The sequence below is a fragment of the Sinohyriopsis cumingii genome, unplaced genomic scaffold, assembly GCF_028554795.1.
Source record: "Sinohyriopsis cumingii isolate HCF-2022 unplaced genomic scaffold, ASM2855479v2 utg000813l, whole genome shotgun sequence".
NCBI classification, from domain to species: Eukaryota; Metazoa; Mollusca; class Bivalvia; order Unionida; family Unionidae; genus Sinohyriopsis; species Sinohyriopsis cumingii.
In genome coordinates this window covers 1,098,706-1,110,468 of record NW_028315934.1, presented here as the reverse complement: position 1 = coordinate 1,110,468, position 11,763 = coordinate 1,098,706, and the positions used below count along the sequence as shown (strand labels likewise).

At 34.7% G+C, this 11,763-nt stretch overlaps 1 protein-coding gene across 1 annotated transcript; it reads left to right on the top strand.

Moving 5' to 3' along the window:
- The first annotated feature begins 6,334 nt into the window (after positions 1–6,334).
- LOC149773209 (uncharacterized) lies at positions 6,335–8,211 on the top strand. Its single transcript, XM_089946646.1, has 3 exons — positions 6,335–6,494; positions 6,940–7,071; positions 7,994–8,211. The coding sequence occupies exons 1-3, from the start codon at positions 6,350–6,352 to the stop codon at positions 8,101–8,103; spliced, it is 387 nt and encodes a 128-aa protein (XP_089802772.1). The 5' UTR covers positions 6,335–6,349; the 3' UTR covers positions 8,104–8,211.
- The last annotated feature ends 3,552 nt before the right edge of the window (positions 8,212–11,763 follow it).

Sequence of the window (11,763 nt, the reverse complement as noted above, 5' to 3'; positions counted from 1 at the left end):
ATATTTATGAATTTAAGGACTGGTTGAAGCGACGTCAGTAGAATCGTAACTGTGTGGGTCAAGTGTAATTCAATTTACTGAATCATTTACAGAGCTATCAACGTGCTCCTTAAATATGTTTACATGGTTAATGACGAAGGTATATCTGTTTCTGACTCATTGGAGTGTCGATAATATGAATTGCTCTCCTTTTACTAAATAAGAACCATACACACTTAACTAAAGAGGATTTTGAAGAATTCTCAAGAGACGCAGAGCTTTATCAGTATTGAAAACTTATTAAGTTTGTAGTTTTACCTGCCTTAATTGCATTTTTAAGTGAGTAGATTGAAGATTAGTTGTTGCCACTTCACAATCAAAGTCATAGTCTAAAATATTAATGTCGAAATTCTTTGTTAAAAGAAGTTTTTCTTTTAACGATTCCAATGATCAATGGGCAGCGTGTCCAAAAAACAGTTCAAAAGAAAGAAAACAGGCTAATTGGCAGATACAACAGGAAACATCGCTATTAATTCCTGGCCAAAAAAGAATGATGTAAGAACTTGTGGTAAGTCTCATTGACTTCCACATTACCAGCCACATTGAGTTTCAGGAGTTCTACTAATACTTTCTTGTCCATACAGCTTACGAATAAAAATTGTAAATCTTACTGGCCACTCGTTACTAATGGGCAACTAAGGTTGTCTCCATTTTCTCACAATAACGCCGTTGTTCGGCAAATAGCCAGTTGGTTCCTGTTCTAAATTAGTTCACTAAAAACCATCTAATACAAACAGGATATCTCAGAAATGTTATCCTGTTTAAAGACAAGTGATTTTGATTTGTCACTCTGATTAGTAAAAAAGAGAAAAGCTAACTACAAGAGGATGAAATGGTCAATACATTTAGATTGAATAGGAAAAGAGGTAAAAGTGACCTTATCAAAATCCTGATCAGTATATCACTCAACTAAATAAATAGTGTCGTGATCAGATTCGATCTTGGGCAATCTTTCTGCCTTAGCTTTGGTAACTGTCAAAGCAAGATATAAATCAAGGACCTTATAATCTCCAGCTAAGTCATTGTCTAGCAATACGTTGAAATTCTAGATTCAATACATGCGAAACAGCATTTGGGGGAAAGGTTCGCCGTGTACTTTCCGACATTTAATGCACACTATTAAGTCTCATCTAGATGATATAGTGCTTATATTGGTGATGTCATCATTTACAAGACACCCGAAAAGGTCACTTGGTGATCATCCAGAAATTCTTTGGGAGACTCATTGATGCGTAGTTGACAATTTATTAAAGTAATATTTAGTTTTTTCGTGCATGTTTTACTCTTTTAGGACTATTTGTGGGAGACGGTCAAGTTAAAACTAAAGACGCTAAGGTAAAGTCTATGTCTGAATTCCCTGTGCCAATCCGCAAAAAGCAACCTATGTGATTTTTGGGTGTGGCTGGATATTATAAGAAGTTTTGGTCAACGTTTTCCGGAACTGCTGAAATCCTGACAAATGTATCGAGTACGGAAACAAAAGCGTCTTTGGTTTGAAAAATGTCAGGATAGTTTTGTCAAGTTAAAGGCCATACATAAAAACGCACCAATTAATTTACCTCCAAATGTCAGACTCTGATTTCAAATATGCTTTGATGTAAGTGATGTTGGGGTTCGTGCAGTATTGATTCAGGATTACAACAATGGTGTAGAGCATCCATTGTGCTGTTTAGCAAAGAAACGAGAAAAGCACCAGAGAAATTATTCCACATTCGAGAAGCCTGTTGTTGTTTTTATAGGGTTTAACGACATTGTTCAGCACAAGATAGGCTGTATTTGGCAGCAAGTATATATGGTGTGGGAAGAAATAGAGAATACCACAGAAAGAACCACCGACCCGCTAGACGCTACTGGCAAGTTCTCTCACGTATCCACATTGACCGATCCTGAGACTCGAACCCACGCAGACAGAGGTGAGATAAAAGTTTAGATCACTCAACCACTCGGGGTCCTCATTCGAGTAGGAATGTTTGGCTCTGATATGGGCTTTTCAACACTTTACATTTCAGTTTCCTATTCGATTATTGTGTTTAGTGTTCACAGTTACCTTACTTTTTTGGGAAAGATCAAAAATAAACTCAATGATTATTAAGGCAGAGATTGATGTTGCATGACAACAATATTGATCTAACACAATTCAAGCGGAGAAACATTTTAATAGCAGATGAACTTTCAAGTACTCAGAAGTATTACATTGTTTCGTGAATAATTAGTTTCATTTGATAAAACGTCGTAACTTTATTCGCATGCATATTAGAATGGTAATTAAATGAAAGCATTGTTGCATAAATCGTTTTTCTTTATGACGGGAGACGTTAAATATATTTAATCTTTTGCATTATTTGTTAGCTTTTTGTAATCATGTTATGCTATCAATGATTGTTGTATGTCCTTAACCTTATGCAGTATTAAATTTATGCTGTAGCCGACTACTCACAATTTGTAAATAACATTGTTTATATTTCTCTCAGTGTAGGATAAATATTAGGATCTATATCTTAATCTGATTAGTATGTATTATTTGTCTCATATACATGGTCTTGTTGCACGTTATGTTTATCACTTTCTTTATTATATTTTCAATAACAGATTTTGTCTATTTGAAGAGTTTATTATGCCATCAGAATCAACTAGAATGGAAGTTTCTATTAAGTAGACAGAATATTTCTAGGAAATGCTGATTGTGACCTATGTCAAACTGAGGGCTATATAATCTTGATTAATAGAAATCTAAGTCATTCTAGCTATAACACTAGAGCAGAATCAATCTTATATTTTGTGTTTGGGTTGGGTCTAATTATTTAATTCAAATCATTATTCGCTCAAAATACATTATGTTCCAAAATATTCTTGGAAAGAGACAGTAATTTGGAATTATAGTGTTATCGAACAAGGACATCTACTATTATGTTATTCTCATAAAAAAATCTTGGCATATCATACTGCAGGCCATTGTTATTTAGTACATTCGAAAATACAGGCCACTACAGGCACACATGAAAGTTTATTGAGAACTTTATTCACCAGAACTTGTGTTAAAAGCTCTAAGATCATTCGGGATTGAATCTAACAGACTTATATTCGTTTTAAATTTTTACTTGTTTCTTTTAGGAAATTAAGTTATGTGTTGTTAGTTAATTATCGCTTCGTTCCTTTATTAATTGTTAAGTCTCTTTCAAATATGATATAACATTATGATTTATTGAAAAATATTAGAAAACTCTTAAATATGGAATATGTGAAATAGTATTTCTATACAGTGAAATAAGTTTTGACCTGATAAACACACATTGTATGACAATATAAATTTTAGCTCAAGAATAATATATATTCTTCTAATGCAGTATTGCATATTATACGACATAGGTTGTACTCCACTATGGTAAAACAATTAATCAACCTGATGAGCCTTAGTTATCCTCCGTAATCTATATTTAATTTATCGAATACTACCAACAATTAAAAGAAGTTAAGTACTCTCACCAGTCCACCTGCACACCGACGCATCACCAAGTGTCATATCCGATCATTAGCCAGGTGTATAGCAGACTGCAAAAGTTAATAATAACGACCTGTCCGTTTGTAATGCTTGGTTTACCAGATATGAGCTTGCATTGTCCAAACCATTAACGTCTACATAAACCATATATATATATATATATATATATATATATATATATATATATATATATATATATATATATATATATATATTAAGGTGTATATTTCATTCCTAATTGTATGGCGTAGTCTACCTGAGACATAAGTATGACAAGGGCATATTTTGTCCTTATTATTAAGTCCTACCTGAGGCATACATATAATGCGAGCATGATTGTTTTCGTCCTATTATCAAGGACTGGTCTACCTGACGCATGGATATGGTGTGAGCATGTTTTGTCCTTATTACCAATGCCTGATCTACCGAGACATTCACATGATGGTGAGCATGTACGGTAGAGCATTTGTTATGGCAGTGTCTACCTAAAGCATACATACGATGGTTTGCATGTATTTCCCTTATCCTTGTAAGTGAACCATACCCTAAGAAATATCCGAATCAAATGTCAAACGGTTAGGTCAATGTTGTTGATGCAAATGTTTTTGCTAATATCATTTGAAATTGAAGGACAAATTTTGCTCCTGTGCATAAAATGCTATCCACGTTTTTGTCGTTTTATATACTTTTCTTTCACGCAATTTTTCATGTTCGTATTTGGTTTTCATCTAGAAGATGACTCGAGTGTGATGACAAAGTATACTTGTTTAACCTCTGTGCCTTTAGCATGTCTATTAGGAAAGCCAAATGTCGCCCTGTACTTTCAAACCCATAGTAAAAAAATAGGTATAAGCAGACACCGTCGTTTCCTCTGAAGAAAGACCTTCTGCGCATAAGAAATTATGAATGAGTCATTAAAATGTTACTTAGTACATAACCAAGCACAACGTCATTTGATCGACGTTAGATAATTACCCTCTGTAGCGGAGAAGCTTAAATTGTTCTTGAAACGATGTTTTTTTTGTATGTTCAAACATAAAGCATTCACAATAAGGCGCTCCGCTTGGCATTAAACAAAACCAATGTATTTAGTATGCAAATATTTCTTTTGTTTTAAACTAGGTTAAACCATATAAAAATATGTTTCACTGGCTCTTGTTTTCTTGTCGCTGAGAAATTAATGACATCCCTGTTGTACAAATATAATAAAAATATGAATTGATATTGCATTCGATGAATAGCATCCACATCCACAAACGGGTTAACATCAATAAGGCGTGCATTTACACGTAAATGTATAAAATGTGGTACAAATAAATATAAATCTATTTCAAATAATACAGCTGGTGGAGATATCGCTACTTGATCAGGAAAATTACCAGCAACTCCATGGGCTAAATGCCGAGTAGAAAAGCATCTTCCAGGATATACTTGTTGTGGTCTTGGAACGAGAATTGATATCCGACTTGATAAACAAGATCAACCAAGTCCTGGAGAGTATCCAATAAATGATATTGACCGAGGCATGTCACAATCATGATTTAGCTTATAAAGGTAAAGATCTGCAAAAACGACATATTGCATTTGGGAAGTTGAATCATTCATCACGAATTTATTTTAGTGCACACAGTTTTGTAACACTGTTTATACCAGAATGTTCACAAAACTAACGAAAAGGAACCCATAAAGACAAAAATGACATTGGTATACAAAGTGTCTCTGGAAAAGAAATACAAGCAGAAGCAAAACCAAAAGAAGACCCAATTGCAGTTATGAGATCAAAAATGGCAAGACAAGAAGAATAAAGCAGACGAGGAAACTTTGTAGTGAATGAGTTCCGAAATGAAAGACGGAAGAATCCCGAGAAAACGTGATCTTTGGGGTATATTTCGAGAGTTCATTGTGATGTCTATTCAGGATTGTTTACCAAGAAAAGAAACTAAATATTCCTTTGTCTTGATTTGATGCAAACAAAATTCTCTCTCTCATCATTTCAACCTACTCAAAGTTCAATTCAAAGATAGAAGCAATTCTTTGATACGTAACTTTCTTTAAAAGTACTAGCACTTTGATCAAGTACAGAACTCTAGACATTTCAATTAATGATGTAAAAATGCAAAATGTTCTCAGAAATTGAAGGAATATTGTTTTCCTAAAATTCTTGCGAATTATTTATTTCTCAAACATAAACATCGAAGATACTAAAAATATACAGTAAGGATCTGCATTAAGTACTTGACAAGTGCATGACACGTTTCTTTCCCTGACACATACACTCACACATCTTTGAATGTCATCACTGTATATGTAAACAACACAAGTCATATATATTAGGGAATGGGTGCTCTCCATAAAACAAGAGTCGGAGACTATAGAAAGATAGTAGCTTCACTTTGTTTATATATTATGGAATTATAGGGGATAGATAAGATAGCTTTATGTTGAGTATAACTTTTCTTACACCCTAGAATTTGTGGTTTCATCTCGCGAAGCAAATTCGTTAATCTACAGAATAAGTACAGAATATATATTCAAAACGAGTTCAGGAAACGTCATTTAAATTTGCTAATATTACAAAACAATAAGAGCATACGACTTATAAAGCACAAACAATCTGACCATAACAAGTTGTATGCAGACGAAAACAATAGAAACATACAGACGACGGGTTGAACAGGAACATTGTAGATCATGTCATAACAGTGATATTGGAGTAAATATGTAAACAGAGGACAAATTTGTACAAATTAAAGCGTGATTTAGGATCACGATCATGGTCTGGCCGCCACGTATGAGGTTGGGAAAGGACAAATGGTTGATTATGCTCTCCTTATAAAAAGGTGCTCCATGCATTTCTTATCATATCACAGCAACACTCTCACGAAATTTCTTCTGTGTCTGAAAGTGGTCAGGACTTTGAAGAAAATGAAAACCATACTTCTTGCTACCCTCGTTGGTAAGTGAGCGGTTTGAACAAAATATCACCACTTAGAGAACATTTATTGGCAGATACGAATAAATATAACTTTCGCTAGCATGTCTGATGTGAAGGGCGTACGCTAAATATAAACAGTTCTCCCAATTTTGCAAAGTTTACATCATTTCTCTTAAATCACCTTAATTAATATATTTCCTCTTACAATTCTTCCAACGTATTTATTTCTCATATATGAACATTGGAGATGATAATAAAAAAATTGAAGGTTTATGTTAATTATAATTTAAATCTTTCGTTTTGTTTTGTGTGTAAATAATGGCATAAAGTTTCATGTACACGTGATGGTTATTGCACATATTTCCGATTTTCCATCTCATCTCTTATTAAGTTTGACAGTTGCTATAATGATAGTGTATGTCATGTTGGGAATTGGATAAGAACAATGCTGTTTTATAATTTTCAGTGGCAGTCTTCGTCATATATGCAGAAGCCTGCGATTCTGACGAGCAATGCAGTAAGGGCTGCCTTGACGGATTAAGGGGCAAATGCGTAAATGACAATTGCACGTGTGAACATCGACTGCGTTTGCGTAAAGGTAAGTCCTTATCAACTTTATCGTTACACTTCTCGATACGGCAATCTATCTTCAACGTATGGCTAGAACGGATAACATGAGTATTCAGCCAGTTCCAATACATGCTAAATCACTCGTTCTGCTTTTACGCTCCTCCACCAAGCGCTCCTACCTGTGGTTGTGTTATAGCTTGCGCAATTTTGCACAGTTTCACTCCTCGACCGTTATGCATCTAAACTTCAAAATGTGAAGGCCCCCCCCCCGCTTCAACACATTTAAAACCGTTGAATGCAATGGCAACCTGTTTTGTGCATAAGAGCCAAAAGCTCTTCAATCGTTAAAAAGGGGTTTGGTGAAGAAGACGGTTATTAATTATTAGAGAAAAAGTGGGTTGGATATGTTGCGGTTTAAAGACACTTCTTGTCAAATAATTATATGCATTTTAGAAAGTTCATAATGCCATTGTCTTCCATTATTTATGTTTCAAATTTTTTACACGCATATCGATGAGATATAACAAAATGTTGACATTACGACAACCATTGCAAAGCCCGTTTTGGTATTTTATGTAGAATATGTTCGCAGATCTAAAGAACTTTTGGCATAGTAATTTTGATTTAATGTTCCATTGATGTATTATTAATTGTATTTGGGGTTCAATCTCTGTCTCTCTCTGTCTCTCACTAAATATGTGCCTAATATGTACCTACTAACTTATCTTCGAACATGTACATATGCATAGGTTGCAGACCTACAGACAATTATCTACAAGGAATAGAGAGATAAAGACAAAAACATAAAAAGACACATGACGTTGTAGAAGAACCTTATGTATAGAAGAATCAATAAATGTTTGTGCTCATGCATGATTGATACGCTATGGCATATTTAAGTAATTGTCGACTTAATTACCAATGAACTGTGTAATTTATTCTCTATTCAGCATGCTCCCGCACGAGCGACTGTGGTCCCGATCATTGTCCTGCTCCTTTCGCCTTGGAATGCGATGACGGAGAATGCAGTTGCGTCGCATACCTCATCTTCGGCAAGTGATTCAAACCTGGAGAAGTTATTCAAGTAGATTATCAGTTACCATATATACGAAGATTATCGTGTATTGACAAATCTGTATTATGAGATTATTAAAAGAGAACCATTGCATGTGGTATTTTATGATTTATCCTATTAGCAGAAATAGTAATGATATTTGTACGAACAAGAGAACCAATATCTATATTTGGGCTGTCTTCCATCTATTTCTCTCTCTCTTGCAGAAGTTCTGACCATTTTACTCGTTTCAGACTTTCAATGCAACTTATCTGACAAAATGTATTTTATAAAAAGTTGCCAATGATTTACTGGGCCCTCTAAGATTTTTGGTCAAAGGTATATTTTTCCAAAAAGGCAAGAAAAACACACACACCAGTTATGCAAACTGATGGTGGCACGTTTATTACATAGCTGAACAACTCTATCGCATGTATAAACAATTAACAATATTAACGATCTATTCTTACTTGAGAATATAAGCATTGCCACACAAATTCATAAGTGCATATGTAGACTTAAAGTTGTATTTGTATATTCACATACCAAACACATGCTCGCAACCATATATGTATACATATATATCTACATATGTACACGAAAATAAAAGTAGATACATATAAAAGCATACAACTCACAAGAGCAAACATAGCTGATGTATACATAAATGAAGTATTATACAGCATTATTAATAATACTTTAAGGTGTGGCCTGTACGATACACCTGAATATCTTTCTTCAATCACATGTGTGCAGTTATAGACAAGCTTTTTATATTCTTTTCATACAACATAGAAGTTTTATATATTTTATATCTCGAATGTTACCTTTCTAGGATATTGACATTAAAATGCATACTTACAGAAACTCTAATAATTACAGTACAATAGCAGTAGAGAGGGTGAACAGACCAATGGTCGAAAAATGTCGAAAATAAGCCTTCCTACAAATGATCGAAAAATAAAAAAGCATCGACAGATTTTAAAAAGCGTTCACACTTTACTGAGAAAATCTCTCCGGAATTTGTCTAATTAGTATTACTCCATTGTCGTTGGTGATTTTTTTCTAGTTTATTATGTACACGCTTTACGGAATTACGTCTTCGCGAGGTCCCCCACCCTCTCTGCTGCTATTAATTTATCCAAACATTTTATCAAGTCCAATACGATATCTTGTTCTAGGATCGTGCAAATTTATTGTTATAAATCCATGCGGAGTAGCTTGCCTTCGTGAAAAGAAATTTTTAAATTTAATTATATCCATGTCACCGCTGCACCAAGTTTGATGAACATTTCTCACCGTGTGTGTATCATCTCCATTAAACACAACTAAAATATTACAGTTATCTCTGATCACTTTTGGTATTTGTGTGTATCTTTGAGTAACGTAAATGACATCAGTGTTTTTATGTCTACCTCGAGAAAAAATCCTAGCTGGGTTTGTTTGTTTATCCAGCATCACATCGTCGTATACAACCAAATTGTTAATAAATCCGTCTATGGAATATACTGATGGTGCTTCATCAATATCGGTTATAAACTTGATAACATCGTCATCCAGTAATCGCGCGTTTTCATTAAAATCTTTGAGCACATCATAACATCGTTGATCATCAACTGACGGGGCTACCAAATACAATTTATCACATTTTAACCATCTCATTATAAGATTAAGTAACAAATGTGTCTTTCCACTTCCAGAGGGTCCTATTATTCTCATTCTGATGGAATTCGGTAACGCAGGATAGTGTTTGACAGGTTATCGTTTTCTTGTCGCTCAGAAATCAATTATATCCATGCTATGTAAAATATCCATGGATTTATATTGTGTGAAGTGCAGGACGCGTACACCGACGGATACACTAACAACTATTACCACAAAAAATAACAAATCAGCGGTTACGGGTAAGTGTACGCGGTGTGGTACAAAGAAATTGAAATTTATCTCTACTGACAAGTCAGTGCAGTCAGATGAAAAACCATAACCAAAGTCAAAACCAAAACCAAAGTCAAAGTCAAAGTCAATTAAAAAAAAAAAAGAAAGCAACGCGAAGGTGATATTGCAGCAAAATTATGAAAATTACCGGGAACTCCGTGGGCCAAATACCCAGGATAAAAACATCTACCAGGATATAATTATTGCGGTCCTGGTACTTGACTCGATATCAGGCTTGATAATCAGGATCAACCAAAACCAGGCGAGGAACCAATACACGCTGTTGATAAAGCATGTCTTGCTCATGATATCGCGTATAAAAGTAATGATCTAAAACATAGGCATATTGCAGATGTGAAATAAATTCATGCGTTAAATTCCATAAAAAATAAGAATATCAAAGAAAAATTAGCTAATTGGTTAGTAAGATCTGCGATGAAAGGTAAATTAGCGCTTAGGGCTGGTAATATATAAAATGGAATCGATTTATTATTCTCCAAGAGGATACTGGAAAGGTAAAGCAGCAATTAGTAAACTTGCTGATGCAGCAGAGGTTAAACATTCTACTGCTAAAGCGTGGTTATCCAAACAGACAATATGGCAAATTTACCTACCACCACCTAAGCAAATTCACTTTGCACATTTCGATGTTAGTGTTTCTAATGAAGTTCATCAAGCTCATATTCTGTTTTTACCACATGATCCTGTATGTAGAAAAGCGTACAAATACGCGCTAACCTTTGTTGATGTTGTAAGTAGATATAAAGATGCAGAACCGCTATCAACGAAAACAGCATCTGAAGTAGCCGATGCTTTTAAACGAATTTATCAACGAGGTGGTCTGCGATGGCCACAGTTGCTACAGGTTGATCCTGGCAAGGAATTTCTTGGTCCAGTATCATCGCTGATGAAACAACATAATACCAAAATACGACGAGGACATACTGCAATTCATCGTGATCAGGCAATTGTTGAACGATTTAATCGAACACTCGCTGAGCGGTTATTTGGATATCAATACGCGAAAGAATTTGTTCAGGATACGAGATCTCGTGAATGGGTTGCAAGATTACCAAGTGTGATAGCAGCGTTAAATAACGAGATCACTCGAACGACCAACATGAAACCTATTAATGCAATTACAAAAAAAATATACCTACACAACTACGTGATCTTTCAGCACAGCCAGTATTAGATAATATCACTGTCAGGTATTTATACGAGCCCGGTGAATTCGAAGGTGGTAAAAAAGAGCGACTGATCCTATTTGGAGTTTTACCATACACAAGATATTCACCGTGACAAGATCCTCAGGTAGACCCGCAATCTACAGGCTGGATTCAACTGCTCCTCAACGTGGATTTGTACGTGAACAATTACAAGTAGTTCTCGAGGATACACAATTAACATCGCGATCACATAACTAGCTCCGTTACGTCGATTACACTCAAGACAGGTCAACATAATATTTTCTCGTGTATGACCGCGACTTTTATTTTTTCTGTCAACGGTAAATTGTCTTGGATCATTTTTCAAATACCGCCATAACATTATACAATTACAACTAGTACAATCATTATTCTGTTGTTGTTTCAACGTGCTGACAATTTCAACGTCGAGATCAAGTTCTCGATTATTGTTTTTATCAGATTGCTTATAACCAGCTAATTTTGTTTTCTTATTATATCACTTTGACATTCGTCAATATCATCACTAATCACTGATCAGTCC

Excerpts from the sequence above, each read along its gene's own strand:
- LOC149773209 (XM_089946646.1), top strand. The coding sequence starts at position 6,350 with ATGGTTGATTATGCTCTCCTTATAAAAAGGTGCTCCATGCATTTCTTA. Across the intron at positions 6,495-6,939 it reads ACTTCTTGCTACCCTCGTTG|TGGCAGTCTTCGTCATATAT; the intron begins GTAAGTGAGCGG and ends TATAATTTTCAG. Across the intron at positions 7,072-7,993 it reads TCGACTGCGTTTGCGTAAAG|CATGCTCCCGCACGAGCGAC; the intron begins GTAAGTCCTTAT and ends TTCTCTATTCAG.